This window comes from Loxodonta africana, chromosome 3 (assembly GCF_030014295.1).
Source record: "Loxodonta africana isolate mLoxAfr1 chromosome 3, mLoxAfr1.hap2, whole genome shotgun sequence".
In the NCBI taxonomy this organism is placed as follows: Eukaryota; Metazoa; Chordata; class Mammalia; order Proboscidea; family Elephantidae; genus Loxodonta; species Loxodonta africana.
The window spans coordinates 178,014,511-178,042,161 of NC_087344.1; the positions used below are offsets into that span (position 1 = coordinate 178,014,511).

Genomic DNA, 27,651 nt, shown 5'->3' on the forward strand with positions numbered 1-27,651 from the left:
TATATCAATGGTCTTTGGAACATAGTGAAGCTTAGTCTTGATCTCAGTGGCCCTCTGCCTTTATTTCTAAGAGTTAAGAATAATCTAACTTTCTGTTTCTCCCCAGATATCCCACAAGACTACAGGTAACCATGTAGCTAAAACACAGATGGAGGGCAAAGAGCAGGAACCACGGCCAGTTGGTTTCCAGAGGCCCTCTTCCTTCGAGTCACCGATTTGGGTCTCTGTCTGGAGAGAAGAGGGCGTCTTTATGGAAGAAAATACTAGTAACTCTCCCTGTTCTCCTCCGTGTGCAAGGGGCTGGTTCCCTCTGCTAGGCTCCTGGTGACACGCACTCACAACCAAAAAAGGCGGTGCAGAAAAATTTTCAAATTTCTCTGACACAAACGTCACTTCCCCCTTTTAACAGAAATTAACCTCTTTACAGAGTCTGTAATTTAGGTCTATAAAAAGAACATACTTAGCACCCAATAGTTAGGAGCTCTTACCACAATTGAACAGAACAGGAACATTTCACTAAGTTTCTATAAAAACTTTTTAAAAATTTAAAGTAGTCGTAATTAAAGGGCTCCGTGGCACAGCACAAGTTGTTGAGAAGTATTCTACTTACACTAACTCAAACAACGATTGCTTTATAGTTGCAGGCGTTTTCTGAAATCCCTATGGACATCAATAATCACACACTGAAACATCACAGTTCCCGTTTTCTTAATCATTACCACTTGTGCTAGAAAATTTCAAGAATTCATGGCCTTCCCTTTTATCAACCACAAGGTGAGGTGCCGCTATCAAATGGTTGTAAGATTTCACAAATTCCCAGTGAATTAGTTCCTAAATTGTCTCTGTATATAATACTTTCTGTGGTGGTATCAATTATTCATTCTTTTTCCAGCAGCTAACAAAGTTCATTTGACATAGGATAAGATTCTCTCTCCCTCTTCCTCTTAGTTCAATTAAAGTGTTCAGTGCCTGCTTGAATTACCAGAAAATTAAGCTGACTTAATCAGGGCAGATGTCAAAATAATTAACAGGCCTACGGGAGATAACTATGCTATTAAAAGCAATATAGCTGTAATTAAATCGAAGTTGTAATCCTTATAAAGAAATCCTACCTGTGTGTACAAGTGGAAGCAAATGAAATAATACTTTCATAAAGATGTTACTATAGCTAAATGTGACCTGCCTGTACAAGAACTGACCTCAATGCTATAGGCTCTGATTTGAATTAAGAATATAAAAACCTCTACAATGTATTTTTTAAATGTCAACATTCACAGGTTAAGGATATAATACAGAGAATACCTGTAACAAGAATGCCTGACATCAGAAAGTTTCATTTTCACAACGTTTCTTAGGTGATGAATACTATCAAGAAAGATGGTGAGTTTTAATGTAAGCTTGGCACCTCTCTCCCTGGAATTTGTCAAGCCAAGACATGACACTCAGGTGATAAACTGTATGATTTGGCAATCATAAAACTAACTAATAAGGTAAATTAATCCCAGTACAAATACTGATTTTTATGACAGAAAACCAAACTTTGAAAGAGGGAGTAGGAATACAAAACGTTGGTAGCTGCCACATTCACCTTCGCTCTTAAGCTCCACTGATACTCGAAATATTTGGAATTCAGGCTTTATCTTGGACCCGGGCAATCTTTGACAAAATGAGATGGAAAGGCAAACTGAGGGCGCCAATGAATTACACCTGGGACAAGCCAGCTCACTCCCCCCCTCCCCCACACTGTGACCTGATTAGAACCTGAATAGCAGCACCTATGATAAGTGAACAAGAGACACCTTCCTAACATGAGCCCACCCATGGACAGAGATTGTGAGTCCCGAACAATGAAGGCCCCATACCGCTAGGAAACAGGGAGGGAGAAGGAGGTGGCCCTGTCAGAATGGGGTAAAGCCTGCCTTAAGGAGCCCTCATCGAAGTCGGGCCGCGTGCTGCTCATTTCCATCTCTCGGGCAAAAAATGAAGTTTCCCTGAGTTGCTCACATATTCAGCAAAGTACCTCCACCTACTCACATCTTAAACATAGAAACAAGGGCCTACAAAATGGTATTTTAATTTCTGTCAGAACCAAAGCCAAGCTCGTCTGAATAAGTCAGTTCCAGCAGCACTCCGCACATGAAAAGAACGGTACAATCCCCAACACCTACTAGGCAATTAGCATTAAACACTACAGAAGGGGGTTCCCAGAAACAAAACCACGAGGACAGCACCACCCAGCGGCATTATGAAAAACTGCACGTGAGGAACTGGAGGCTCCATCCATCAAAGGAGAAAGTGATCTCTCATCACTGAAATCAAAGACCCCAGCAAAACCTGCCATAAAGGAAAATTGAAAATGGAATTTCAACCTCCTTAGAGTTTAACAACTGAGCTGAGAGCAAATGCCTTCTTAGATTTTCTAAACAGACTAATATAGGGTTGCTAGATAAAATACAGAAGAACGTAGTAGGTTCCATGCAATATGTCACTTACACTAAAAAACCATTATTTACCTAAAATGCAAATTGAACTGGGTATCTTGTATTTTTATTTGCTAAATCTGGCAACTGTTCCTATAATCTGAACAACCTGGCCTCAAAGTTTCCAAGCAGCAGAGATTCACATTTACCTCACCAAGTCTTGCAGTTCTAAGTGGCAGTGACACACTAGCGGCAAGTAAGCCATCTGATTAACCCAGTGCGCTGCAGTCCCCTAGCAGTGGGCAGGAAGACACTTTGTTCCCAGGTGCAAAAGACTAATAGGGTAGGGGAGGAGCAGAGGGTGAGAGGAGGGTCCACAGAGCTGGATCAGAAAATGGGAGTGCTAAACATCAGGTACAGCCCCTGGGTGGTGCAGTTAACATGCTTGGCTGCTAACCGAAAGGTTGGAGATTTGAATCTATCCAGAGCTCCCCGGAAGAAAAGCCTGGTGATCTATTTCTGAAAAATCAACCACTGAAAACCCTATGGAGCACAGCTCTACTCTGACACACATGAGTCGCCATGAGTCACAGTCAACTCAACAGCTGATTGGTATAAATATCAGATGGGGTGGAAGGAAGCGAATATAAAGGAGATGGGGAATTCTGAAATTAAGAGAGAAAGAAGGACCAAGAGTCCTCAGTCCTTGACAGTTTTACTATTTAAAGGTGTTTCTGCCAGCCTGAGAACACTGTTGCTATTGTTTTCCTGCACGTGGTGGGGCTTGGTGAGGTCAGAAGAAACCTCCTGGCCAAGCAAGCCACGGGCTACCATCCTTTGTCCACATTCAAGCTATCCTTTCTTTAAGGAAAGGTTTTTGAAAGGGTTCTGTGCTTCAATTTTCTGAAATAAAAAAACCTAAGACACCAAGTGGCTTTTTTTTGTATGACTTGGCTACATTTGGCTCACCCTCTTTCAGAAAGAGAGACGAAGGTGAGGCCTCGGTGGGCCGCCCACGCACCTTTGCAGTGGACCGCGATGGCGCCGTCCGTGTTTTCACAGATGTTCAGGAACCGCCGCACGATGTTATCGCTCGGCGTGCTGCCGTCTATGAAGAAGAGGTCATAGTGCTCGAAGCCAGCATCCGTGAAGCGCTTTGCCTCGTAAATCTTCTTATTCAGCCTCACGACCGCAGTCACATTATGCTTTTTGAAATACGGAAAGTAGGCTTCAGGGGCGTGAAGAGGGTAGCCTAAAGGAAAAAACGAGCAGTAAGCACAGTACACGCACGTCATCTTACATAACCCAGACACCCGAACAAAAAGGTTTCTAAATCTCCACAGAGCTTAGGAGAAAAGAGCTTTCCTTAGAGAATAAGAGGTCACAGAGCACTCCTAAAAGCAGCTGTCTGAAGAACCGTAAACACCAGAATAGATGGGAAAAAAACTTCCCTTTTGCTAAGTATTGGAAGCAGCTCATTAAAGTTCAAAACTTCAAGATTCAAATTCTGGGGGCATACTCCTCCCACCCTCAAAATGAAGGCTTTTTGTGTGTGTGTGTGTGGTAAATAGGTATGTAACAAAATATTTGCCGTTTCAATATTTTTCATATGTATGATTTAGTAACATCATGTTCATCATGTTATGTAACTGTGGCCATTATCCATTTCTAAATTTTTCCATTACCCTTAATAGAAGCCCAGTGTCTCCTAAGCCACAAGTCCCGCTTTTCCCCTCCCTGGAAACCACCAATAACTTTAGGTCTGTATACACTTGCCTATTGTAGCTATTTCATTTAAGTGGAATCATAACATCATTTGTCCGTTTGTGACCGACATTTCACTCGGCATGATGTCGTTTTCAAGGTTCATCCGTGCTGTAGCATGTATCAGGACTTCAGTTCTCCTTATGGTGGAGTAATACTCCATTGTATGTATTTACTGAGTTGTTTATCCATTCGTTTACTGTTGGACATTTAGGTGGTTTCCATCCCCAAAACAAAGGCATTCTTGAAACATTCAAGTGTGCACAGAAGGCCTACAATGAGTCTTTGTGCTTTCTGCTCCACCTTGAGCATTGTTCTCCATTGGACAAATAAGTTTCAACTACAGTTAAAACCTTTTTACCAGATGTATAGTTTTAGTCGATAGTACAATCCCCCCACAAGGGAGATTAATGATTATTAAGCACAGATTATGTCTTTAATTGAAGTCCCTGAGTGGTGCAAACTGTTAAGTACTCAGCTCCTAACCAAGATTGGATATTTGAATCCACCTCACGAGAAAGGCCTGGAGATGTACTTCTGAAAAATCAACCACTGAAACCCTACGGGGCACCGTTTTACTGACACACGTGGGGTTGCCACTGAATCAGAATTGACAGGACAGCAAGTGGCGTATGTGCTCGTGAGAATTACATATAATTTCTCTTTTAATCACTAAAACAATCTCTTAAACTCAAGTTGGCTAGCCCCATTTAACAGACTGAGAAACTAAAAGAGGTTGAATAATATTTTTGTGGACAGTTTTCTTTTGGGGAGAGAACAAATGCTCAGCTCTAAACCCCATTCTATTTGGGGAGGATCCATCATCGTGTGACTATTGACGGGAGCTACAAAGTTATCAGGATTACACACACATGACCTAGACTTTGCCCAATCAGCCCAGGCCCCAAGCGTCAAGAGGACTGATTTCTCCGCACACTAATTTCCACACCTGGAAACCATTCAGAGTTCCCTGATTGACTGAATACCAAGGTAGCTGCTCTTGTTTAAAATTCATTCATGGTGGCAGACTCCATGAGCGGCGATAGCAACAGCCAGCAAAGTCTACCAGACATTTCCTGCACCGTGCCTTTGGCTCTATTTCCTGCTGCCTCTGATCCTGCTTAGCTAGTCATTTCCTCTTTTCTCTTAGCTCTAGCTCCAAGTCAATCCTCTGTTAACCTGCTCTGTGATGCTGTGGCTGGGGTCCATATATTAACAGTGCCCAGACTACCTTTCCAGCTGGCTTCCTGTTAGTTCTGAAAACGGAGGCACTTCAGGCAGCTGAAGGTCAGAGGAGCGACTTCTTTCTGCTCTCCTGCCAACATCACTTCAGCAGCAGAGATAGGAGCAGCCAGAGCTTCCAGCTTAGTTCAGCCCGCCCAGCCCCAACCAGCTGTACTCACTTCAGAGGCTGGAGCACAGCCTCGTGGTCTCCACTCCTCAGCCCCCAAATCCAAACACAAGCTGCTGGTGTTCCTTTCGAAGATTCCAGCACCAGCCCTCTGGCTTCTACTCAGAGCCCCAGGTTCCGATAATCTCACCTCTTCTCTTTTGTTTCCCAATCTTAAAGGCAAGAGCTGTTGCCTGCATGATGTTCTGGTTTCTTCAATGTTGCCTTTTTACTGTTTAGCCTTCTTTGTGACAAATTTCTTGTATTAAATTATCTCTGTTCTAATACCTGATGTGGTTTCCATTTTCCTATCTGGACCCTGCCGATACAGTTTCTCCCTTGGATCCAGCTCGTTTCCTAAACCTAGTTCTTGTCTTCCCTGGGAGTCTGTGAGCTGTCCAGCTTACTTCAATAAATGCCTTTTTGGTTTAATTTACAAGAGTTAGTTCTGCTGCCTGCAAACAAACACCCTAACTGACACACTTGTCCAAGGTCATCGAAAGAATGGGGGCAGAACTAGAATGCAGGCCTAACTAGCCCACAGTCCGGATAAATGTTATTTTCGTAGACCATGCTGCTTTTGAGCAAGCAAGTAACACAGATTTTATTTATAATCTTTTGCATAGAAACAGTAACTTATATACACACCTTTAGAGAAAACAAATGCTTTCCAACTTGGAAAAATCAAATATGTTTTCCTAGTTGGTTTATTTGCTTAAATTACTTCCCAACAACAGATTTACAGCCTGCTATGGATTGAATTGTGTCCCCAAAAAATATGTGTTGTAATTCCTAACCTCTATGCCTGTGGTTATAATTCCATTTGGGAATGGGTTGTCTTTATATTTTAATGAGGCAGGATTAGTGTAAGGTGTGTCTTGCGTCAATCTCTTTTGAGATATAAAAAGGATTAAACAAGCAAGCGAGAGAAGCAGAGATGGGATAAGATAGATGCCAAGACACATGGAGATCTCCAAGGAACCAGGAAGCAGAAGCTGAAGACACAAGGACCTTCCTCCGGAGTCAACGGAAAGAGAAAGCCTTCCCAAGAGCCAACACTCTGAATTTGGACTTCTAGCCTCCTACACTGTGAGAAAATAAGTTTCTGTTTGTTAAAGCCATCCACTTGCGGTATTTCTGTTATAACAGCACTAGGAAACTAAGACACAGCCTAAAGGTAAAAAAGGACTGTGGTTTGACTTAGTAAGAGCTTTTCTAGCGGAATCAAATAACTAGTCTACCCAGTCGTTATTAAAGGTAAAAACTGCAAAATGGGCAGATAAATGGAATGGGAGGAAGAAGGACCCTCTGGGTTCCTACCATATCTTGCACCTCCATGACGACACCTTCACCCAGTATGCAAATGGTCGATTTAGTGCCTATCTCCTTCCCCACCCCAAGTCCATAAGAACAGCTCTTTTCACATATGAATTTCTATCAGGAGTAAATGGCATTATAGATAATATACCTAATCAGACTATTAAGAAAAACAATGAGTATCTTTGAGAAAAGAACCCTGGACAGAACTGTCCAAATACAGCAATAAGATACTGAATAAGAATAATAATGGTAATAAATATAGCATCTAAGTTTTTTAGCATTTACTGAGCGCTTACTATGTGCCAGGCAGTATGCGAAGTGATTTATGTGGAATATCTCATTAAATCTTACAATTACCCAATTACTGATGCTTGGAAAAGTCAACTGCCCTGTGCACACGTGGCTAGTAAGAGGTAGAGCCAGGATTTAAAGGCTGGCAGTCAGATTTCAGGGCTTGTGCCAAGGCTGACTTCATGTAAGACCCAACTTAGTTCTTATTTGTTAGGCATCCAAATAAGGGAACCTTGTATGCACATTATATGAGATAAAGAGCCTGATGAACGTAATGGGTTCCCAAAGCTTCCTATGCACTTCCTACAGTTGGTGAGCAGGTTTTTCAAAAATGCTCCAAAGTGTTTAAAATTAGTTATAGCCAACAACTAAAAGATCCTATGGCCTCTGAACAACTGTGAGTGCCATCAGTGTATCTGGGTGCTTGGGATGGGAGGCTAGTTTTCGCCATGCGCTCTCGGGAAATCCCAGAGCAGTCACGGAGTGGAAAGAACATTCATCCTGCCCTTATGCCATCTGACCACTAGATGGAGCGCTTGTGTCAAAAAAGCACAAGCAGACTGGAGGCACGCAGGAGTGGAGCTGATGAAGGCCAGAAACAGAATTTCAGAACTGAAAGAGATCTTATATTTCATCCCATCCCAGTCCCTCATTTTTTTAAAGCTGAGGAAACTGAAGAACACCAGAATCAAATGACTAGTTCTCGCAGTCATTATTAGAGGTAAAAACTGCAAAATGGGCAGGTAAATGTGGGAAGAAATATGTTTATTGGACACATAAATGGTAACAATGTTATCATAGTATCTGCTATCGAATAAGCACCTAGAATTCCTGATACACTTGTCCCTAATAAGAATTTACTGTTTAACAAAAAAAGAGTATGGTTCTCCTCTTCACACTCCTACAATGTGAATCAAGACTGCTGAAAGGCCTACTTGCTCTCTGTACACACACACACACACACTCTCTCTCACACACACACTCTCTCACACACACACTCTCTCTCACACACACACTCTCTCTCACACACACACTCTCTCACACACACACTCTCTCTCACACACACTCTCACACACACTCTCACACACTCTCACACACACTCTCTCACACACACACTCTCACACACACACTCACACACACACTCTCACACACACACTCTCTCACACACACTCTCTCTCACACACACTCTCACACACACTCTCTCTCTCTCTCTCTCTCTCTCTCTCTCTCTCTCTCTCTCTCTCTCTCTCTCTCTCTCTCTCTCTCTCTCTCTCCTCTTTTAATACATTCTGCCCAGGTCCCACGATTTTAGGGCTTCCTTTTGCTACAGCCTTGCAACGGCTCTTTTATGATTAATTCCTTAAAAATCTTAAAAAATGTTTGAACATCCGTGGGTAGTGCAAACAAGTTAACGTTCTCATCTGCTAACTGAGGCAGTCCCTAGGTGGCTCAAATGGTTAAGTGCTCAGCTGCTAACCAAAAGGCTGGAGGTTTGAGTCCTCCCAGAAGCACCTCTGAAGAAAGGCCTAGGGAGCTACTTCTGAAAAATCCTGTGGACCACAGTTCTCCTCTGACGTACATGGGGTCACCATGCGTCAGAGTCGACTCGACAGCAACTAGTAATGAGCACATGCTGTGTAAACCACTTTACACGTGTTCTCTCTAATCCTCACTAGGTGCCCACAGTGTGAACCATATTCTCCCCATTTGCTATATGAGGAAATAGCAGCTCAGAGAAACTGAAGAACCCACCAAGTCATACAACCAGGAAGGGATAAGGCCAGGCTTCAACCTGCCCGGCTCTTTGTACGGGCTTCGCTCATTAAATGAACAGGCTGATGCATCAAATTTTTGGGATTCTCTGTCTCAAGCCATCCTTCTCCGGTGGTGTTTTTTTGGTTTGGTTTGGTTTTTTAATAGAGGTGAGAATGGCATTCAAACCAGAAAACCAAACCCACTGCCGTCGAGTCAATTCCGACTCATAGTGACCCTATAGGACAGAGTAGAACTGCCCCATAGAGTTTCCAAAGAGAGCCTGGCGGATTTGAACTGCAGACCTCTTGGTTAGCAGCTGTAGCACTTAACCATTACGCCACCAGGGTTTCCAGAATGGCATTACCACTTTAAAATGTGTTTTTCAGAAAATTTGAAACCCAAAATGTTTCATTCTACTGCTGTATCATTCATCGATTCAAAATTATTTAACAAAAAAAGAGTAGGGCTCTTCTCTTCCCCATACTCCTACGACGCGAATCAAACTGCTGAAAGAAACGCCTACTTGCTCTCTGTTGACACAAAAACACATTTAAGACTTTTATAATGCATTCTGCCCAGGTCTCAACTTTTTAGAGCTTCCTTTTGCTACACCCTAGCAACAGCTATTTGATTAATTCCTTAGAAGTCTTAGCTTGTCCACTAACAAACCCCTAAAATGACTTCCACGGTTCCTCCGGAAACACTGAGTTTCTCAATTTGGGGAAAAAGGCGATGGCGGGGGGGGGGGGGTAGCAAGATTTCACTGTAATTAGATCAGGTTCATAAATTCCATCACGAAATTATTTTTAAAGTAAAAAAAAAAAAAATACAATGATGAATCCGTGAAACATCTCACAACATGGATGAATCTGGAGGGCATTATGCTGAGTGAAATAACTCAACCACAAAAGGGCAAATATATGACACGCTATTTTAAAAACTCAAGAAAAGGTTTACACACAGAAACAATCTTTGATGGTTATAAGAGAAAGGAGGGGGTGGGAGGGGAAATCACTCACTAGATAACAGATAAGTGGTAACTTTGGTGAAGGGAAACACAATACACAATAAAGGAGAGGTCAGCACGACTTGACCAAGACAGTCATGGAAGCTTCCTAGACACATCCAAACACCTTGAGGGACAGAGTTAGTGGGGCTGAGGGCTGGGGACTGTGGTTTCGAGGGACATCAAGGTCAATTAGCATTTCATAGTTCATAAAGAAAATGTTCTACATCCTACTTCAGTGAGTAGTATCTGGGGTCTTAAAAGCTTGTAAGAGCCCATTTAGGATACATCTATGGGTCCTAACCTGTCTGGAGCAAAGGAAAATGAAGAAAAGCAAAGAAACAAAAAAAATATTAGTCCAAAGGACTAATGGACCACAGGACCACAGCCTCCACCAGCCTGAGCCCAGAAGAACCAGATGGTGCCCTGCTACCACCACCAACCGCTCTGACAGGGATCACGACAGACAGTCCTGGACAGAGCAAGAAAAAAATATGGAATAAAATTCAAATTCACCAAAATGACCAGACTTACTGGTCTGACAGAGACTGGGGAAACCCCCAAGGCTATAGCCCCCAGACACCCTGCTAACTCAGAACTGAAGCCATTCCCAAAGTTCATCTCTCAGCCAAAGATTAGACAGGCCTATAAAACAAACAACACACATAAGGAATGTGCTTCTTACATCAATCAAGTATATGAGACCAATGGGCAACACCTGCCCAAAAGCAAAAAGAGAAGGCAGGAAGGGACAGAACACTGGATGAATGGGAACAGGGGTACAGGCTGGAAAGGGAGAGAATGCTGGCATATTGGAGGAGGTGCAACCAATGTCACAAAATAATCTATATATAAATGTTTGAATGAGAAACTAATTTGCTCTGTAAACCTTCACCTAAAGCACAATAAAACACTTTAAAAAAAAAAAAATTCAAGGAATGGTCAGGGAACAAGATGAAGGTGACTTACACCCCAGCAGTTTACCAGCTAAAGGCACAGTATGTGCGAGGTAAGTCCCTGGGCCGGGGACTCCCAGCCTCTTCCTGAACCACTGAACTGCACAGCAGCTTCCCCTGTGCCAGACCTTCCGAGCCCATCACCAGGGCAGCTCAGGGTCTGTGGGTGAGGCCCCAGGGGGACAGAATGCTGGCAGACCCACCCTGCACGAGAGGGCCACAAAACTCAAAGCGAGCAGAAGCTAACTAAGCCTTAGGACTGAATGTGGGGGATGCTGAGAAACCCAAACAACCAAAGGCAGCTTCCTGTCAAAGCCAGGGAACAACTTCATCCCAAACAAGATCAGCTGCACAATATTTCTTGAAAGCAGCTTGGCATCAAGACAGCATGAACCTATTTCTGTAAGTCACAAAATGATGCTGGAATTTTCCAAAATAAAAGTCACTGACATGAAAACAATGGGATAGATCACTTTTTCCTAGAAAATACAAAAACCATCTTTAGTTGATTATACCAGTGATTTTTATCCTGTGGTGGAATACACACTTTCATATACAGCAAGTGGTACTTCCTGTACCTGGGACAGTATTTTTAAGGACAATTAAAAGATAGGAATCAAAAAAAGCTTTTTTTAATTTACAGTTATAGGCTTATACAAAAAATACAGTGGAACTTCTAGTGGCAATCAGCTCTTAAAATGGGGATTTATAAACATTTTCTCAATGTCAGTCTTATATGAAACTGTTACATCATAAAGGCCAGGCAAAAATTAGGTAAGTGGCACTTTTTGGACTTTATTTTCAGTGTTGAATGGGCACGATGTTTGCAAGGGAAAAAAGATAAAGGTATATAGGTCAATATCTTAAAAGTGGTTCTTTTTTTTTTTTTTAAACTAATATTTTATTGTGTTTTTGGTGAACGTTTACATGGCAAGTTAGGTTCCCAATTGACAATTTCCATGCAAATTGTTCAATGACATCAGTTACATTTTTCACAATGTGTCAACATTCTCTTTAATTGTGTTCTGGTTGTTCCATTTCAAGTACTCTAGTTTCCCTGCCCCCATATCGTCTCATCTTTGCTTCAGAGTAAACGTTGACCTTTCAGTCTCACATAGATGGTATTTCAGTAAAGCACTGTTCTTATGCGTAATATCCTTTATTTTGTGTGCCGGTCTACTATTTCACTAAAAGGTGACCTCAATAGACAGGCTCAGTTCAAGTTTTAAAGAGTGTTTCAGGGCAATAGTCTAAGGGAGTCCTCTGGTTTTAACTGGTCCATTTAGTCTGGCCTTTTTTAAGAACTTGAGTTTTGTTCTACATTTTTCTCCCATTCTATCCAGAACCACCTATTGTGACCCCAGTCAGAATGATCAGCGGTAGTAACTGGGCACCATCTTGTTCTTCTGGTCTCAGGGTAGATGAGATCCTGGCTTGTGTAGGCGATCAGCTTTGTAGGCTTGTTTCTTCTCTGAGATTTTGGTTACCTTCTTACTCTTTTGCTCCTGACGAGGTGACACCAATAGCTGTATCTTAGGTGGCCACTCACAAGATTTTAAGACCCCAGACACCACTCACTTCACTAGGCAGCAGAACATGAACTTTGTCATGTATACTGTGCCATTTGACTGAGTTGTCCCATGAGACTATGGTCTAAGCTTTGAAACCTAGAAAAGCAACCTCAGAAGGTGTTTACTTATGTCTGAGGAATATCTGTAGTTGTATCTTTCATGAATATATGTGCCTGCGAACACATAACTATATTTACATGTACATACAGAATCTGTTCTTACCTATGTATACACCTGTACCTACCTGTATACCTATATGCTTATAGGGTTTGGGATCCATATATGATCACACACTCATTTTTTGGTCTTTGTTGTTGTTGCCCTCTTATTTGTGCCTAATTCTTTAGTACAGGTGTCCTTTTCTCTTGAGCACTTCTTAGCGACATCATTTACTTTGGTCATGCTGTACTCACTATAAGCACATTCAGTGCCACTTTTCCCATAAAAAAGTCTGTATTTCTTTTTATTCTTTATCTGTATTGCTTAGATTTTTTTACAGTAACAGGTACTTCCTTTGTTAAGAAAATGAAAATTTAAAAAAAAATTGGAATCAACCTGTGTTTTTGAATTCATATTTTCCCAATTGCTGGCTACGTGAACCTGGGTAAACTAGGTAATTCCTCTAAGTCCCCATTTTCTCTTCCATAAAATCACCACCCCCTACTCTAGAGGGTGGTTCTGTTCATCAAGTAGACAATGTGTGTACAAAGAGGCTTAGCACTATTCCTGGCAAATAAGCAAATGGTAGCTATAACTGTTTCCCTATATTTCAAAGCGAGTCCAAAAAAAAACTTTTTTTTAAGATTTTTACAATTGAGAATTATCACACAAGCTATATATATCCTTTTTATCTGGTGATTCTACTTCTAAGAATTTATCTTCATGAAGAAACTAGACCTACAAAAAGATACGTGAATGTGTATGCCAACCACAGCAATTTTAAAAAAGTAAAAACTGTAAACAACTTAGAGCTCATTTAAAAATAAATTAACTAAATCACGGCATAGTCATACAATGGAATGATATACAATACAATCACAAAAAATGATAATGTAGGTATATACCTACTGCCATGGAACAAAGCCTGTGATATGTTAAGTAAAAAAAGCTAGCTATCAGACAGTAATTATGTCATGGTTCTATTTATGTAAAAAAGAGTATATAAATGTGTGTGTGTATACACATATACAAAATGTCTATAGGTAAAAACTACAGAGAGGCAGACAGAGGAAAATCAGAATCACCAATAATCCCACCACCAACTAGTAAACTTCGGTAGAATTATAGGTTTTTTTTTTGTTATGTTCTTTTTATTCGTTCATCTGCATTTTCTTCTTTTTGAAAAATAACTATGTTATTACATATACATATTTTAAATGATTTTTAAAATTACTTCTCTTTAAGAAACTTTTATAAAACACATGAATCCCAAATGGTAAAATTCCTTCTGCTTTGCCCCATGTACGTCCAACAACAAATTCACTATTGAAACAATACACCTACTAAGATTTTCCGGATCTGAGTCAGATAATTTTGTTCAAATGGCCAAAGGTAGGTATATTCAATCCTGTCTTGACAGACCAACTGTCAGAAAGTAGTTTCCTCAGGCATTCAACATGTTATTCCTAACAACACAACATAAAAAAAAAAAAAATTTTTTTTTTTTTTTTTTTTACATGACAGAGGTTAATTAATCAATGTCCAGGGCAAAAAATTCACTAGCAAATTCATGAATGAGAAGATCTAATTCTGGCTTCACAGTAAAGGTCTCCCATTTGTTAGCTTAACTCTGTAAAAGTAGACCTGGATAATTCATCCACAGTGGAAAACCATGATCCAAGGAGAGTTCCCAACTAGAAATGTCAGAGGTATAAAATGATAACCATGCTTTTGGAAACTCCAGCAAATTATCAAGTTTAAATTTATGAGCAACAATATATAATGAAACAAAGTTTTAGAAGAAATAACTGATGATGATGAAAGAAGAATAAATCTAGTCTAGGGGTTGCAAATTATGTTCCCTCTAAGGACTGGTGTTGGACCTCAACAATAAAAAATGAGCTTTTATGTGCATGGGTCATATTTTTTCAATTTTATGTACTTCTTCCATAAACTATTCTTAAATCTTTGGTGCCTGTGATTCCTTGTCTTCTGGCCATGGTGGCACAGTGGTTAAGCACTTGGCTGCTAACTGAAAGGTCAGCAGTTCAAACCCACCCATTGCTCTGTGTAAGAAAAATCTGACAGTCTGTTTCTGTAAAGATTACAGCCTTGGAAACCCTATGGGGCAATTCTACTCTGTCCTATAAGGGTGCTATAAGTCGGAATCAATGTGAAGGCAAGGGGTTTAGGGAATGTTAGCAAATGGAAAAAAAAAAAAAAAAGAATAGATAATACATATTAATGAGAAAACTCGCATAACTGACCATATTTCATTCAATACATTTGTTTTGTTTTGCTTTTATTATTTTTTTCCTGAATATATACACCTATAGCTAAATATGTACTATAAATAAATATAATTACTATCAGCTAGAAAATTATTCCTAGTTGTTCTGATGGAATAAGGTATCAGCACAGGGCAATGTTGAGGAGCCCAGCTCTGGTTTGGAGTACCAGTTCTGCCTATTACTATGACTCTTTGGGCAAATTCCCTAATTTCTAATAAGCCTCAATTTCCTCCAGTGTAAAATAGAGATAATAGTACCTACACCTCATGGAGCTGTGTGTACATTAAATGAGATAATGCTGTGATTAGTAACTAGCATGTATTCAATAAATGACACCTATTACCATCAACATTATTATTCAACATGGTGCTCCCCAAAGAATATCTTGATGTATACTCTGTTGCCAAATAAATCTGAGAAACACTAACAGAATACAGCAACCTGCTTATTGGTTTGATTAGTTTAGTTCTCAGACTCTTCTTTGATAATTGGGTCTGACAAAGAGGTCATCTTAATTATGACAACATGAAAATTTTCAAGTTTTAAAACAGTGATTATAACTCCACCCACTGGAACGATAATATTTAACACACTAATTACTACTGTTCAATTTTTTTTTTCTAATTATAAATAGATATTCTTTGAGGAATATTACCAAAGGAAAGAATTATCTGAGGAAATTAAGAATATTAAAGATGAACCAAAATAAATTTTTGGATGGTAACATAAAGAAAAACCTACCATTTTCAATTTTGCTTTTTGGATGTGGTCCACTAAATGCTAAAAATTTTCCTGGAACAATCCAGTTGAAGTCACCATTTTCAACTCGCTGGCAGAATTTTGTGAGAAAAGAAAAAAAATATATTTTATAATTTTTATACAATTAAGGAAATAATTTAGGAAAGTTACAAATAAAACTGCTTTTCACTATTAGTACTAGACTAACTGGACATACATTAAGATAAAGTAAAATAGCTTAAAATAAAAATACATCAGATTCTCAAAATGCTACTTAAAAATCCAATTCACTGCAAGAACATTTTATCTAGACTACACAGAAGTTTAAAAACAAACCAAACCCAGTGCCGTCGAGTCAATTCCAACTCACAGCGACCCTACAGGACAGAGTAGAACTGCCCCATAGAGTTTCCAAGGAGCGCCTGGAGGATTCGAACTGCCCACCCTTTGGTTAGCACTTAACCACTACGCCACCAGGGTTTCCTACAGAAGTTTAGAGGACTTAAAGTGGAGGTACTTTGCTTAAGATACTTTTGTCTCTTGGCCACTCTACAATGAAATGAAATGAAAACAAACACTTTTTGTTTCTACAATAAAGAAAGGGGTAAGAGAAAACAGGAGACATGAGCACTTTCCATGAACATGATAAACATACTTTAAACACCGGAAAATCCGTAACTGTGAGGGCCATGATGAACAATGGCCTCCGAATTTTTTCAGGTTTCACAGGTTGATGTCTGTTGTCAATGTTGATTTTTAGGCAGAGAAAACGGAGGAAGCAGGGGTGCGGAATAAAGGCTCATTAACCCTTAACCAGCACACAACTACAGTTAGTCCCCAGGTTATGAACGTCCAACTTCTGGACAACTTGACTTAGGAACTACTCCAACTGGCCCTTTAATGTTATGTAAATTTGCCTTCACTTTGAAACAACCGAACCAACCCCTACTTGCAACAAATTCTTCTTCACAACCACCTCCACTTACTGCACTTGCAGCTGTCAAATCACTGAAAAGGGTTCAAGCCTTTCCTTGCACTTTTTAAAAAAAAACCAAAACACCAAACCCGTTGCCATTGAGTCGATTCCAATTCATAGCAGCCCCGTAGAACAGAGTAGAACTGCCCCACAGGGTTTCCAAGTAGCGCCTGGTAGATTCGAACTGCCAACTTTCTGGTTAGCAGCTGTAGCTCTTTACTACGCCACCAGGGTTTCCACCATGCACTAAAGTAAAGCCAAATAAGAACCGTATGCACCCGTTCCGACTTACCTACAAATTCCACTTAAAGACACACTTAGCAATGGATCCCGTTCTAACTGAGGACCGCCTGTAGAGTCAACCAAGGTCTACCGAAGGGGCTGCAAACCTGCAGGGGCCAGGCAGGTGACATGAGTAAGAGCAGCTGCTCTTCAGCACTACCTAGTTAGTAACCCTGCTGGAAAGTTGACCCAGCCTTCCAACTGGGTTTTCACGTGTCATCTTCCTATTTTTGAGTTATTTTAAGTTTTTAAATGCTATGAAGCCAAATAAAACATACCTGTGGGCTGACTTTGAGCCCCAGCTGTCAGTCTCTGGTCTACACACACTAAGAGATCCTCAGAAAAGACGTGCAGACCACTGTGCAGGCCAAGAACCCTCCCATCTTCACTGTTCTTCCCTTTTTGCATATGCTCAGACTCCACAGGACACTGGGGCAGGGTTATGGTTATACATGACTTCTCATGTAATGGGGGCCATTTGTGTAACGCACCACAAAATGGACACGTCACCTCCTCATCAGGCCTTCTTTAGCCTTCCCGGCTAAGCACAGCTGCAACCTCCAAGTCTCCCTCCTCAGGGCTCTCACAGCACTTCACAGAGATCTCCACAGGCAGGCAAGGAACACAGTCCTCTTCACTGGGCTACAGCTACTCATGTAAAAGACTCTCTCCCCCACTACACAGCCAAACGCAGCGTTTGTGCTCTACTGTAACAGCTTAATAAATATTTGATAGATAAATTAGGGCTATGCCATAAAGGAAATCTGGAACCTCTGCTTATATTACCCATTATCATTTCCATGAAAATCAAAACCGGACTATACAAATTTTAAAACGCATAAGTCTCTTTCCAGTTATACAAAGTTATAAATGAAACTTCACATGACATCTTACAAATGTCTGAATTGCATTAACCAGTTGTTATAAACATAAAATGTCCCTAAAGAATTCTTAAAGACACTATGAATATTATGAGTACACATGCCATATTAAATCGAAAGTGAAGCCATCTGTTTGTAATAATGGGCATAAAAAATTTTATACACAATTCCTTATGGCAACAAAACTTTTTTTTTTAATAGAGTGGTCTCAAATTAATGGTCCACAATTAATTACCTTCACAAGTAATTATTCAATGTAAAACATTAATAAATTCTTCAACTTTTGAAACTCAAGAATAAAGATCTGCTCTACTGATCAAAAGGCTAAAACCAGTTTTTTATGAACAGTAAAAGAAAACTAGGTCTAGATAAATACATTTTGCTATGTCTGTGTGTTTGGATTATAGACATCCATTTGGTTAAATAGCAACCTTTTATAATCAATCATATGGAGACAGGCAACTGACTAAGATACATTCAGGCACAGACCAAAAGAATATGTTTGCAAATCTGCCTACTGAAAAAGATAAACATTAGATAATACTGGGCTATATTCCCCAGCTTTAATGAAGCTGATGGAGTAAACAAAGAGATTTAGGTCTTAGCTCTAAATCTGGAAAAAAAATAATAACAATAAATTTATAGCTTTTAACTGAGCTAATATAAGCTTACTCTGGTAAGCCTCCAAAATTAGTATCTGTGCCTTCTATCATGGTAAATTATACAAATGGCAGTATTTTTCAATAATAAAATATTTAAGATCACACAAATTGGTTTTTCTAGTTAGCTAGATGTGTGCACATACAGACAGACACACACACACAGAGGCTTCAAAGAAATCCGGATCAGACAGGAACTTGAGGTACTTTTCAGCCCCACCACATTCTGTAAACAAACACTTAAGCAAGCATGAGGAACAATTTAAGCTCTTCCAGTCAAAGCCAATTACTACATAAAAAAAAAAAATTTTTTTATACCTATTATTATGTAGAGGAACAGTGGCAGTGCAGTGGTTAAAGCGCTCGGCTGCTAACCAAAGGTCAGCAATTTGAACCCACCAGCTGCTTCTCCGGAGAAAGATGTGGCAGTCTGCTTCTGTAAAGATTTACTGCCTTGGAAACCCTATGGGGCAACTCTACTCTGTCCTACAGGGTTGCTATGAATCAGAATCAATGGTAGTGGGTTTGGTTTGGGGTTTATTATTGTGTGGAAAAACTTAAATATAATAAAACCCCAAAATAAATATCTGAATTTCTGAAACTGATAAATTTAGGTGCTTTTATTCACTTTTCTATAGGATTCTTCACTCTACAAAAGATTCACCAGGTTTCTTTTGAATAACTAACTCTCCTAGTACATTTAAAATATGATTTTATTTAAAAGCATGGATTTTTACAACTTCTAAGAAGTACATCTGTGCCAGTTGTAATAGGCACAAATATATTTTTCAGTCCAAATCGTGAAAAATATTTAGCCGTTTAGCCACTGTAATGAACTGACAGCGAGACAGAGAGGACAGTCCTTGAGGTTAACAGTTATAGGATTGATTCTCTTATCTACAAATGTGTTTTCTAAAACAACATGCAGAAACATTTTTTGAGGACACTTCAACATGCACTCGAACAATTGCTGAGCCTTTATTATAGATTGAGGACTAAAACTTGGTGCTACACATAAAATGATAAAAAGCATTTTCTCTGTGCACTTAAGGAGTCCAAAGGCAAGTGGGAGTAACAAATAATAGTAATAGCAGCAAATACATAAATACCACTGACTCTGTGCTGGGAGCTTTCTATCACACACAACAGCTCATTTAATCCTCTCAGCAACCCTATGAGGTAGGTACTCTTATCATCTCCATTTTACCCAAAAAAAAAAAAAAGGTGAATTAAACTGTGATAAGTGTTTTTAAGTACTAGGATAGAGGTACGTAAGAGGTATAACAATGGTATAAAGAAGACATTTTAAAAATCAAGAAGATAGAACTATGTCTTTTTTTAATCCATTAACGAAGTACTTTTTATATTTTCCTAGCTTCTATAACAATAAAATAATGTTTACATTATAGCTGTATTGCATAAATGCAAATATGTTTTAATGACTGACATTTTCTGAGCTTAAAGCAAAGTAAATATTTAAATTATTTGGTTGAAATTAAGTTGCCATGCCATGTGGCTTTAAATAATAAGCAAACTCTAGATTTTAATTCAGATTTGTTTTTGAAAGAGAACGGGGTGGAAACAAAGAGGAGAGTGCCCAAGTGGGTGACTGTTTCACCCCTGCTAGCAACATTTGGGGTGGGGAGACACGGGTGGTAAAAACCATCCAGACCAGTAAACGTCTCTGCTGATGCAATGGCAGGAAGCAAGAATCCAGCCCACAGTTGGAGATGCCATTCTAGTACTCAAGAAATGAAGATTTGAGGTCAACAAAACATACATGATTGTTGAAATTTGGAAAGCGGTGTACACACTCATAAAGAGAGTATATAACCAGAAATCATAATGCCCTAGAAAACAGTAGCATTTCAGGGTAGGCAAAGAGGAAGGACTCGTAAAGGAGATTGTGAAAGAATGGCTAGAGATATATAAGGAAGAGAAATGGAAGACATGGAACCTTGGGCGCTAGGCAAGAAAAGTGAGTTTCCAGAATTAGAGGGTGGCCCATCTGTCAGTTTATCCTCCTGTGGTGGGTTTCTTGTTGCTGTGATATTAGAAGCTATATCACCAGTATTTCAAATACCAGCAGGGTTGCCCTTAATGGACAGGTTGCAGTGGAGCTTCTAGACTAAGACTGATTAGCAAGAAAGGCCTGGTGATCTACCTCCAAAAACTGGCCAAAAAAAACTCTATGGGTTACAAGAGAACATTGTCCAATTACCAATAATCATGAAGATGGCACAGGACCAGGCAACATTTCGTTCTGTTACACATAAAGGCCCATGAGTCAGATCCAACTCAAAGGCAACGAACAACAGCAACAGAGTAAAATGCTACAGACACATCAGGTAGGAAAAAGCTAAGCAGAGCCATTTGCTTTTGCTAACTCTTTCATTAGCAAGAACAGCTTGAGTAGAGTTGGGAAGACAGAGCCAGGCCAGAATCAGTTGACTGGCTGAGTAAAAACAGGGAGAATGCTCTCTTAAGAAGTGTGAAGGTACAAGAAGGAAGAGAGACTGGACAGTAATTAAAGAGGAAGAAAATAATCACGGAAAATTTCTTAGGACAGTGTAGACCTCAAAATGTTTTAGAGACTTAACCGACACCATCTCTGAACCAGCAATGGGTGTAGTATAATAGTAGACGTGGACACACCTGGTCCCTGCACTTGAGCAGTTACAGTGGCCAGGAAGGAATCCTGCTTCCTTTAACTTGTGGCCATTGAGTGGCGTAATCAACATTACCAAACAGCTCCAGGGGAATGCTTCTAACAGTTCTTCTAAGAGTCAAATCACTGTGGGAGGCACTCCTCCACTACCACTCCATGTGGTGAGGACATGCCCACATACCCACATTCTGGACCTTGCCTGGCCCCAGCCTTTTGGCAGGAATTCACAATTACACTAGCAATAATTCACTTTCTTCCAGTTCCAACATTTATAAACAAGCCAAGAGCACAGGCCAAGCACAGGTTACATTCTAGTTTGCTGTACAAATTCTCATTCAAAGCAAACCCTTAAAGCACCATAGTTTTAGGTGTTCAGCAAGACCTGACTCCTGTTGTTGACCTGCGCTAACACACTGAGAGATAGGAGACCTAACAAACCTTATGGATTCTCAGGGTACGTGCTGCAGGGCCACCTCAAGAGCCTACACCATCTGGTCATGTTGACAATTTGCTAACTAATTGCAATGAAGGATGACAGCATCAACCTGGAGACAGTTCTTGTTCACATGATGAACGAAACTGATGGTACATGCAAACCCTGGCCCAAGATTACTACGATATCTAGCAATCCATGTTGCAAATAACTAGCTTAAAAAAAAAAAAAAAAGGCAACAAACCATTCACTCTTGCAGCATAGACTGATTTGTGATGAAATAAAAAGCACTTTACATCATTCCAAGAGGTTGTCTTTGGTCACTTTCCATTGAAAAGTTATTTTTAAAAGATTGTGTAACTATCTTGAAATGCCCTACGCTCCTTTAGTTGTCCATTCTACAAACATTTAATGACTGCCCACTGTTAGTGTTCTGTGCTGTTTGGCTGCTTACTCGTACAAAGAAGACACAGTGCATGCCCTCAAGTACCCACAGGGTAGAGGGAAAGACACCGATGTGTCAACAAAGAATCATACAATGCTGCATGGGAAGTGCTTCCACAGGGCTAACCAAGACTTAACAGTCAGCCATGTAAATATGGTGGGCAGGAGAGAAGGGATACCAGGCAGAGCGTGTCCAAAGCACAAAAGAACTGCCATCTGGGAAGCTTCAGGGATTTAGGTATGAGGAGAGAGCAGAAAAGAAACAGACTGGAGAGGAAGGAAAAGTCCACCTCAAGAAGGGCCTTTTGTGCCATGCTAAGGAGTTTACATTTCCTCTTTTAGCCTTTTAGGACTTAAAGCGGATAAGTGATATCACCAGATTTAATTTTTAAAACATACCCTCTGATAACTGTGTGAAGACTAGATCAAAGATGCCAAAGATTTGAGAAAGACCCAATCCTAAGCATACAGATTGACTGATGCTTTCTCACAAACAGCTCCCACATGGGCTGCAACGTGATGTGGCTAAGGTAATGCGAAACCACCTTCTAGAATAGCAATGCTCGTTTCCAAAAAAAAAAAAAAAAGCACATCCTTAGGTAAAGATAACAATAGTGAACTTGTAAATTGCTGGAATTTCTCAAGAGTAAAATTTTCCATATTCAGCCTGTCATGGATCAATGAGAAATTCTGTGTAGTCAGCTAATTTGATAAGCACGAAGGTGGGAGCTTGGGGCAAGGATCAAACATGGTAACTTGTGCAGAATGAGCACAAGATTGTATTGATTCTATGGTCGCAGGCAACAATAGCAAAGGTTCCAACTCTACACATGAAGAGATGAAATAACAGCTAGCCTTCTAGAAAAAAAAAAGGGCCTAGCATATATAGTGAGCAAACAGAAGGCACTTGATAAATGTTCAATAAGCAAACTGAAAAGTTATAAATGTGCAGCCACAGAAATTATAATGTGGCTTCTTGACTCCTATAATAATAGACGTTAATCTGCACACCATTATGTCTGTAGAACAAAGTTTGCAACCAGTGTGATGAAATGGAGTTGCCTGGGCAGGGACTGGGTCGGCCAGAGCCCCCAAGTCAGTCACCAACAGCTGTGAGCTATTATCACGTTCTATTTCGACTCGACAGCAATGGGTTATGGGATGTGCGCCATGATAGGAAAAGACAAAAGGAAGCCCTGTGTTGTGACTCTCCCCTTGAGTAGGCAGTAACCAGTGTCATCAGCCATGCAATACCCAAGGCCAGACCTAACAACTTACGTCAAGTAACCAATGTTCAAATAGTAGCCCAGGTTTGTCAGTGTACAAAAGCACAGTCAATAATGGCTTGATATTCTGGAAAATATCCTCATACAATGACAACATCACAGAAAATTTTATTGACTTATTTTTTTCCCTCAGAAAGGCAGTAATTTATGGGGGAAAGAAACCATTACGGCAGAGAAAAGACAGCTCAAAGAAAGAAGACAAAGTAATTTCTCAGTTTTTGAAGTAGGGTCTACATGAAGTTTAAGTTCCATCTAATCTCCAAAAAGTAGTTAAGGCAGCTTCTTCAAACTGCATGGTCCAAATTCTGGATAGGATAGTAAATTTAAGCCCCGAAAATGTTGCCACTGAAGCTGTTTTTTCTTCCACTAGGAAGAGAGTAGTGCTACAGGAATAGGCTTCTTCCATGTTTTTCTGTTGAGTTCATCTGTGTTTGCCAACGTAAGAACATTCTCAAAAATGGCAAGGGCTCTGGTAAACAGAGGAAAGCCTTTCAGCGACAACTAAAGTGACCAAGTGGTTAAGCGTTTGGTTGCTAACCAAAAGGTTGGTAGTTTGAATTCACGAGCTGCTCCTTGGAAATCCTATGCGGCAGTTCTACTCTGTCCTATAGGGTCACTATGAGTCAGAATTGACTCGACAGCAATGGTTTTTTTTGTTTCTTTTGTTTTTTTAAATAATGAACAAAGACACAATTTCACATTCCTTTTGGTAAATAGTAGCATTATTAGTAATTGGGTGTTGTTTAGGCAAGATTCTTGTTTAGTAAGGTCACCCCCCCCCCGCCACAAAAAAAAAAAAAAAAACAGAAAAAAGCTAAAAGCAGACTGTATATATAGGTGTTGCTTCAGAGTCTCACAAGCCAAGTATTAGGCTACATTAGCACTAGCCACTAAGCTTTACTACTGGAGAGGGTACTGCTCCTCATATAAGGTACATGATTCGATTTATCACTCAAGCTCTTTCATCTTTGTTTTTCCCTAGAGCAAAAAGTCTATTTTCATCTTTCAAGTGAACTAATCAATGGCTAAATTCCAAAGGAGTGGCTGCTAAGTTCTCAGGTTCCTTAAGAATACCTTGAGAAACTCAGAGTTAGGCTGTTGGAAGAGTAGGAAATGTTTTGACACTGATGTCTAGTGGAAGCTTTTGGAATCCCATCTTGCAGTTACTTTATCTGACCTTCACAGAATAGCTGCCGGAATTACATCTGTTTATCAGTGCAAATGGGACAAATACACAGTTCCACAGCTTGGCCAAGGACCTGGGGAGACCACATTTTTAAAGATTCTTTTGTACAATGGAAGCCAAACCCTGCCATTGGTTATTAATAATTAATACAAGGGGCCATTTACAAGTCAGATACAAATAAAGCAAAAGCCTGGGGTATCTTACCCCAAGCTTTCTAAATATGACCTGAAGCCCAAACCTACTGCTGTCAAGTGGATTTCAACTCATAGCAAACCCACTGGGTTTCCAAAGCTGTAAATCTCTATGGAAGCAGATTGTCACATCTTTCTCTCCACGGTTGCTGGTGGTTTGGAACCACCAACCTTCCAGTTAGCAGTTGAGCACCTTAACCACTGCACCACCAGAGCACCTTCTAAATATGACAGTCTTGAAATTAACTCTCATGCAAACAATTAGATCACTGGCTACAAGAAGATAGAATCTATTCTACTTATCCTAAGGTTCGCTTCATCGCGATGGACTCTGATAGTCCACTGTCAAGACTCTTCTTGCAGAATCTGCACTCCAGTCACACGTGGCTATTAAGGACTTGAAACATGGCTAGTCCAAACTGAGATGCGTCCCTAGTGTAAAATACACACTGGATTCCAAAGGCTTAGTTCAAAAAAAATGTAAAATTCTTCCCAAATAATTTTTATACAAATTATATGTTGAAATAGTATTTTGGATTACTAGATAAAATAGAAGCATTGTTGAAATTAATTTCACCTGCACCTGTTTTACTTTTTTAAATGTGCCTACTAGAATGTTTAACTGTGTAATTCCTTTAAATATATATAATTAGTGTATCTATAAATTGTATAATGTACTTAAGAATTAAGATATATATTATATATAAAATGTATAAATTGTACACAATTTATATACAACAGAGATGTATATCTTAATATATATTTTAAAATACACATTTCTCTTTTATTTCTATTATACCGTACTGCTCTAGACCCTTGAACCGTAGAATGAGGATGGATGTAACCTTTGCAGAATGAGCAGGTTTATCTATAGGTTTATAAAACAGGTATTTCCCATGTTCTTCTGACCTTGTTGCTGACAGCATTTAAAAGTAGTATTCTTCACCAACCACTCTGACAGGGATCATAACAAATAGAGGGTCCCAGACAGAGCCAGAGAAAAATGTAGAACAAAATCCAAATTCACAAAAAAAGACCAGATTTACTAGTCTGACAGAGACTGGAGGAGCCCCTGAGATTATGGCCCCCAGACACCCTAACTCAGAACTGAAGCCACTCCCAAAGTCTACCTTTCAGCCAAAGATTAGACAGGCCTATTAAATAAACAGTAACACACATAAGGAACACACTTCTTAGTTTAGTCAAGTATATGAGACCAAATGGATAACATGTACACAAAAGCAAAGATGAGAAACCAGGAAGGCACAGGAAAAATGGGCGAATGGACATGGAGAATCCAGGGTCAAAAGGGAAAGCGGGGAAGTGCTGACACATTTCAGGAATTATAACCAATGTCACAAAACAATTTGTGTGTATTTTTTTTTTTTTGGATGAAAATCTAATTTGCATGTAAACTTTCTCCTAAAACACAAGAAAAAAAATTTTTTTAAAGTAACATTCTTATAAGATTCTCCTTTAATCGCAGGTAGAGATGCAGTCTCATTACCTTGGGCTGTTTCTCAAAACGTTATATATTAAATGTAGTTTAGTCAAGAAGTGCCTTTGCAAGTTTCATCCTGAAAATCCTCCAATTATCTAAGGCTTAGAATTTCACCAATTGCTGTCAGATACAACAATACAATTTTACTTTGAAAACTACAATTATCTTCTTGGAATAGTGACTTTGCTGGAGCTAATGAAACATGAACTTAGCTATACCACAAGTTCACCAAGTATCCAGACTCACTAGAGCAGGGCAAATAGCAAGAGAAGTTATGACAGGTAAAGTCTGGGCCCAAAGACTATCAGGGAAAGAGTGCCTTTATTTATTCATTAAAGAAACATTTATGAACTGTATACCACACATTTATGAAATGTATTGATACCACCTGCCAAGCACACTTCTATTTGTGGTTTTCTATTTTACAGGCTTCATGATAGAATGGATATGCCATTCTCAAAAAGGAAACTATTAGAAAACATTTCAAATGTTCACCAGCTGCCAGTGCCCTCCCCTTATTTATTTTGTTGTTTTAAGGTGGAGGTCTGATCACATTCTTACCAGATTTTTGTTTGTTTGGTTAGTTGGTTTAAAAGATAAAATTGTGCTGTCTGCTTCAGGTTTCTCAATAGCTTTTTCAAATAACCCTCAGTATTACCATAAAAAAATTAAAAAATAAACTAAAAATAAAAGATAAAGGAAAAGTAACACATCAACTAGGTTTTTTGTTTTTGTATTTACTCCTTGCTCTTTCTGTCTCTCTACCACCCCTAATTTTTCCTTTAAATGAAACGGCTATTTATTTATTTATTGTACTTTAAGTAAAAGTTTACAAATCAAGTCAGTCTCTCATACAAAAACTTACGCACACTTTGCTATGTGCTCCTAGCTGCTCACCCCCTAATGAGACAGCACACTCCTCCTCTCTTCTCTATATTCCCCAGGTCCATTTAACCAGCTCTTGTCCCCCTCTGCCTTCTCATTTCACCTCCAGACAGGAGTTGCCCACATAGTCTCATGTGTCTACTTAAACCAAGAAGCTCAGTCCTTACCAGTATAAATGAAATGGTTTTAGTGTTTTGCTATCAACTGGGTTAACAACCATATTTTTCTCCATGCTTATATACATGGGACAGAGACCCAGGTTCAGGGGAGCTTGAAATTTATCTAACATGGGGGCTCTTGTTAAAAATACAAAACGATGAACATAAAATTCAATATAGGACCTTAAAAGAGGCCTTGTAAGCACGGGGGTCCCTAACTTCAAGCTTCATTAGCTTCATAGTAAATCATCTCCATTCACATAACACAAACATCTATATACATATATGGAGGGAGATCTTGCTAGTGTTTGTTTTATTTTTAAAGCACTTTTTGCATCTTGCCTTCTTAACAATACATTATAGAAATCATCCCAAGACAAATGATACAGCTCAAGTTCGTTTTTTAAATGCCCACATAATATTCCATGGTGCATATATGC

General features: G+C 39.6%; 1 protein-coding gene across 3 annotated transcripts in view; it reads right to left on the bottom strand.

Moving 5' to 3' along the window:
* Positions 1 to 27,651, bottom strand: part of CDC14A (cell division cycle 14A) — a 189,180-nt gene that overhangs the window by 63,365 nt on the left and 98,164 nt on the right. For all 3 annotated transcript variants that reach the window (XM_064282489.1, XM_064282490.1, XM_064282488.1), the window contains 2 exons: positions 15,665 to 15,752; positions 3,442 to 3,672 (listed from right to left, as the gene is read on the bottom strand). In XM_064282489.1, the coding sequence (XP_064138559.1) occupies positions 3,442 to 3,672; positions 15,665 to 15,752 (319 nt within the window). The remainder of the gene's footprint in view (positions 1 to 3,441; positions 3,673 to 15,664; positions 15,753 to 27,651) is intronic.